The sequence below is a fragment of the Fibroporia radiculosa genome (genome assembly GCF_000313525.1).
Source record: "Fibroporia radiculosa TFFH 294 genomic supercontigs, scaffold4188, whole genome shotgun sequence".
Taxonomy (NCBI): domain Eukaryota; kingdom Fungi; phylum Basidiomycota; class Agaricomycetes; order Polyporales; family Fibroporiaceae; genus Fibroporia; species Fibroporia radiculosa.
The window spans coordinates 5,648-10,247 of record NW_012133401.1 but is presented as its reverse complement, the minus strand read 5'-3'; the positions used below and the strand labels follow the sequence as shown (position 1 = coordinate 10,247).

Genomic DNA, 4,600 nt, shown 5'->3' with positions numbered 1-4,600 from the left:
GCGATAGCCTTCAATACTCAATACTGTAGCAGGAGACGAAAACGCGCTGGAGCTCTAGTATGGCATCAAACCGGTGCAAGCATCCAAACGAAAACTGTCAGAACATAACGGCCCAGTTTCATTGTCGTCGGGCAAAACGCTACAATTCAAAGTCTCTGTGGTGAATCGATGGAGAAATCAAGGACCCTTGGCCAGATGAAGCCTAGCAGATGATCTGGATGTAGTATCAGCTGAGAGCTCGAGCTGTCATGGTTTAATCCAAGCCATGCGGCCCATGCCAATCACAAGCGCCCGTTGACGGAGGCCACGAGTAAGCTAAGCAGAAACTGACTAGCAGTTACTGTGATGGACGCGTACCCGGAGTAAAGACGAATGCACATGAGCAGATTTCGGTGTGATTGAATTTCAAAGAACGATGGATATCATGACATTCATAGACAGTATGATGACAAGGAATGCAGAAGTTATACTAGTACAAATTCAATGACAGGGGACATCTTGCAGAATTTGAAAGCAGGTATAGTTGATCTGTGTCCCTGCGACCAAGCTGAAAGTACTAGGCACTTGCAAGCTCGATGCAAGCCAAAGAGGATACATTCTCTTCGGATGATAATATCATGTCTACCTTCCAAACATCGCCTTTCTGCGCTCCCGGACGGGCCAAGAGGCGGCCGGGGTGGAAAAGGTTAACAGTGAGCATCGCAAGGATGATCATTAGAGCATCCATGATCACTAGAGGAAGTAAGAGGTGAACGGCCGCAGGCTGGAGCACAACTCACCAAAGTAACGCTGAGTGCGGGAGAGGTACCCAGTGGAGTTGTCAGAAAGTTCCTATATGGCAAGGTGAGCGGGCAGCATCAGGCACAGAATACTCACATACAATTATACGGTACCACAATCTGCCACATGGATCGCCAGTACACCTTCAGCACCTGGAAAGCAAGGCGACCGAGACCAACGCACCGCACATGAACGCATAGGTTACTAAAGATGAGAGCAGATAGTATCTGCCATATATTCCGATCCAAGCCGTATATCGCCGGAGATGTCGGAGAAGCCAAGCGTCTGGATATGGGTCGGTCGTATAGAACTCGCAGCATGAACTCGGCTGCAAAGATCATATAGCATGTTGTGGCAACTATGAGAGCGAGCTATGAACGTCCATATGCGGTGAGGGTCCATTCCATTCATACCCACCCAGTTGGAAAGTAAATCCGGCGAGCATGACATTACAGCCCTGTAGAATCGTATCAACATGGAAATGCAAGGTGTAGGCAGAGCCGCTCACAAAAGTGGAGTTCTTGCCTGAATTGATCGCAGCGGAGGCAATGCTGCTCCCAACGACTTGTACGACCAGCGCGATAACATTCTGGAATGCAGTTGTCAATGGTCAATGTGAAGTTGAACAGGAGATTCTGAGCCTACGTAGCCGCAGAAAATAGCAGTGGTATCTGCTCCGTATCAAGAGAATTCTGAATTGACATCGGAAAAATGAATGGTAGAGAACATGACATACACCACCTAGGGCTCAACCGACTGTATTGTTGCCCAAGTCGGCGAATACACTGCTCCAGCATAATGAAGCTAGCGGCAGTGAAAAGGACTGGTGCGATGGTAGTACACACAAATCTATGTGCAGATTACCACGTAAGTTATGATAGGCTGATAGGTGGAATGTCCTCACTGCATGAGGTATGGGATAAACAGCAACAGGTTGTAACTGGACCAGACTCTTCCTATCCAGCCAATGGTTTCGAGCATGCCACAGGCACAAATGGTCGGCAAAAGCCACCACAGCCGGCTGTGGACCGTCTGAACTATATGGCTTACTGGTGATGTTCAAAAATCGCGAAAAGAATGAAGCCAGCCCGGCGTACTTGTCGATACTTTAAAAAAAACAAGGAGTAGAATTCCGATCCATGCATCGGGAGTATATCCATATAGCGAGACGGCGGAGAAAGTACTATCACGGCTAAAAACAGCGTTGTCTGCAATGCGAGAATTCATCAGCCTCTGTATGCGCCTCGACGTAGTGGAGAACATCAAGACCTTCTGAGGACATATTGAAAGCGAATGAAAGATCAGTCAAACGAAGGATGGCCAGCTCCACTTCACTCATGAAAGTCGAGCCGAGAGTTTATACACATGCGCATGGGCACGCTCCGAGAAGCGGACGAGGCCAATACTGAGCGCGCCAGCCTAAACGTGATTGTTTCAGAAGTCCCAATAAGACCTCGACTAGGACCTCATCATGGCGAACACAGCAGCAACCGGTGCTCTGCAAAGACAGTTGCGGACCTACCAGGACACCGCCAGATTATACGCCGACATGAGAACGCATGGAATGGGTTTCCCATAACGACTGGATTGCACAGCCCGGGCAACGTGTTTGGAACTGGGCGACCCGCTGGCTGTCATTTTCAGTAGATTGAGCTATTTAGGACAACGAGAAGGTGAAAGTTGAGTTGAGCGTCTGCTATTCACAACATCTGTGACAGCTCGGATATGATGTCTCAAATCGGCTTGTTCATTGCACATCAATCAATCGCATCAAGTGCTTGTAATTTTCCTATAGGTATCCGACTTAGCTGACGACAAAACATACAGGATGTAAGCATGCTCGTACTTATATCATGAAGCTCCCATATTTTAAAACGCACCCAAAATACGACGAGCAATTGCTTTATGTGACGGTGGTACTGTTTGATTCTATCAGGCGAAATTGCACTGCAATCGACTATTTCAAATAACCGTGAGATTTCCAAAATGACCGCTCCAGTGGGGAGGTCGAACGCTTCCAGCCTGTTCAGGTCACTTCATCAGCCCTGGTACGATTTTCATCGCAAGTTTATCTTGCGAGAGGAGACAGCTCCTCCGACCATGATAATCCTTGCAAGCCGTCCCAGGCTCCAGTGGCCGAGTTCGTATGCATTTCCGCGATTCCGTAATTTGTCACTGGTTCATGTCAGATCCAGGAGAGTATCCAGGGTAATGGAGGTTGGTGACGCCCATCACAGGTAAGACCGAGAATGGATTCAGAGCTCAAGCTTATGACTGTGAGAGCATGTCCTTACTCGCTTAAATCTCGAGAATGCCATGAATTGTTAGCAAGAGCCACCACTTTGGACTGCGTGGATCCACTCCAGGAACTCCTTTCTCCCTGGCCGCGTGTCGTACACGCTTCTCTTGACGTACGTCAGCACCAGTCGGCAGCTTACACTTACGGCATTTCCTCGAAGAAGAGTCTTGGCGGTGGTGGGACAAGAGGTGAATATGAGTTGACCACGGTTGTTGACGTATTCGAGAGTGCTGGTTGCGCGATTACTGCTTCATAATGTAGTATCAATACTCAGATTGAAGACGGCAGTAGATACATACCATAGGGCGGAAGCTGATAGGATAATTGTTGGGAACCCGAGGCGGGAACGACTACCATAGTGCGTGAGCGGAAATGACTCGCTATAAGATGGCAAGATCGAATACAATAGACGAGGACCGGGGATCTCAGCATAATCCGAACAAATTAAAGCATCAGAAGGCCGGAGATGTTTCTATGGAAGCAGTAGAAAGTTTGCATGAAGTGGTCTTTCACAGTACAAGAGGAGAGTGCAGGATCACGACAAGTGCAAACCAGTCGCCAGTGGCCACGCAGACATGAGCAAACGGAAGTTGCGGATTCACACACTCATATTGTAGTACACGCCGCTCTACTGGTGCTTATATTCGGACGAGAGGAGTACATGGCAGCCGCATGGAGGAGTCCGACACTGTCGAGAGGGCCATGCATGAGCAAGTAAGATGCTGAAAAGGGTAGCTCATCCTCCATGGCGGGAGTATTGTAGTCGTTTCAGTCTAAAAGTCGGGAGCATTTTCAGATACGTCGGTTGATGCAATTCTAGAGACGAGCAGGCAGCACGTCCGACACGATTGCACCGCTGAGCCAGTGTTCAAACTAAGTTCGAAAGAAGAAAAAAAAGGTTGAAGCGCCCTGGCACGACTCGTATCGGGTTATCGGCTCGCTACCTTGAGTTACCGCAAAGTGGCCGGCACCCGACGCCGCCAAGGCAAATTAGCATACCTAGCTCTAAGCCTCTACCTCCGGGAAACACTACTTCACGCGTGCTCTTGTTAAGTTCTCACTTCCAACCACTCTGCGCAAGATCTTTGCTGGTCCGAGTCAAGTTCTGGATCAGCCTGACCACGAGCGCCGTATGCTCGGACCAACATTCCTTTCGTCAAACCCCACCATGCCCACCCCAAACGGAGCCGAAGCGTCCACCGCTACACCGACCTTCGAGGACTTGGGTGTCATCGCACCTATATTGGAAGCCATCGAGCAACTCAAGTTCAAAATCCCTTCGGCAATACAGCGAGAGGTTCTTCCTCATGCCCTCCAAGGAAGAGATATTATTGGGGTCGCTTCCACAGGATCAGGGAAGACGGCCGCTTTCGCTATTCCTATCCTTCAGAGCCTGTGGAAGGATCCTCGAGGCCTTTTTGCTTGTGTGATGGCACCGACGCGCGAGTTGGCATATCAAATTTCGGAACAATTTGAAGCGCTTGGTGCTGGTATGGGTGCTCGCTCGGTCGTGATTGTCGG

General features: G+C 49.3%; 2 protein-coding genes across 2 annotated transcripts; both read right to left on the bottom strand.

Annotated features, from left to right (window-relative positions):
• Positions 1 to 556: 556 nt before the first annotated feature.
• On the bottom strand, positions 557 to 1,368 carry FIBRA_05318 (uncharacterized protein; the record flags this gene model as incomplete). The annotated part of the gene is made up of 6 exons (XM_012327087.1): positions 557 to 732; positions 780 to 831; positions 881 to 899; positions 964 to 1,138; positions 1,194 to 1,237; positions 1,289 to 1,368. 6 exons carry the CDS (start codon positions 1,366 to 1,368, stop codon positions 557 to 559), a joined length of 546 nt encoding a protein of 181 aa, XP_012182477.1.
• A 1,710-nt stretch (positions 1,369 to 3,078) lies between these two features.
• FIBRA_05317 (uncharacterized protein) lies at positions 3,079 to 3,436 on the bottom strand (the record flags this gene model as incomplete). The annotated part of the gene is made up of 3 exons (XM_012327086.1): positions 3,079 to 3,160; positions 3,225 to 3,324; positions 3,379 to 3,436. 3 exons carry the CDS (start codon positions 3,434 to 3,436, stop codon positions 3,079 to 3,081), a joined length of 240 nt encoding a protein of 79 aa, XP_012182476.1.
• Positions 3,437 to 4,600: the final 1,164 nt, after the last annotated feature.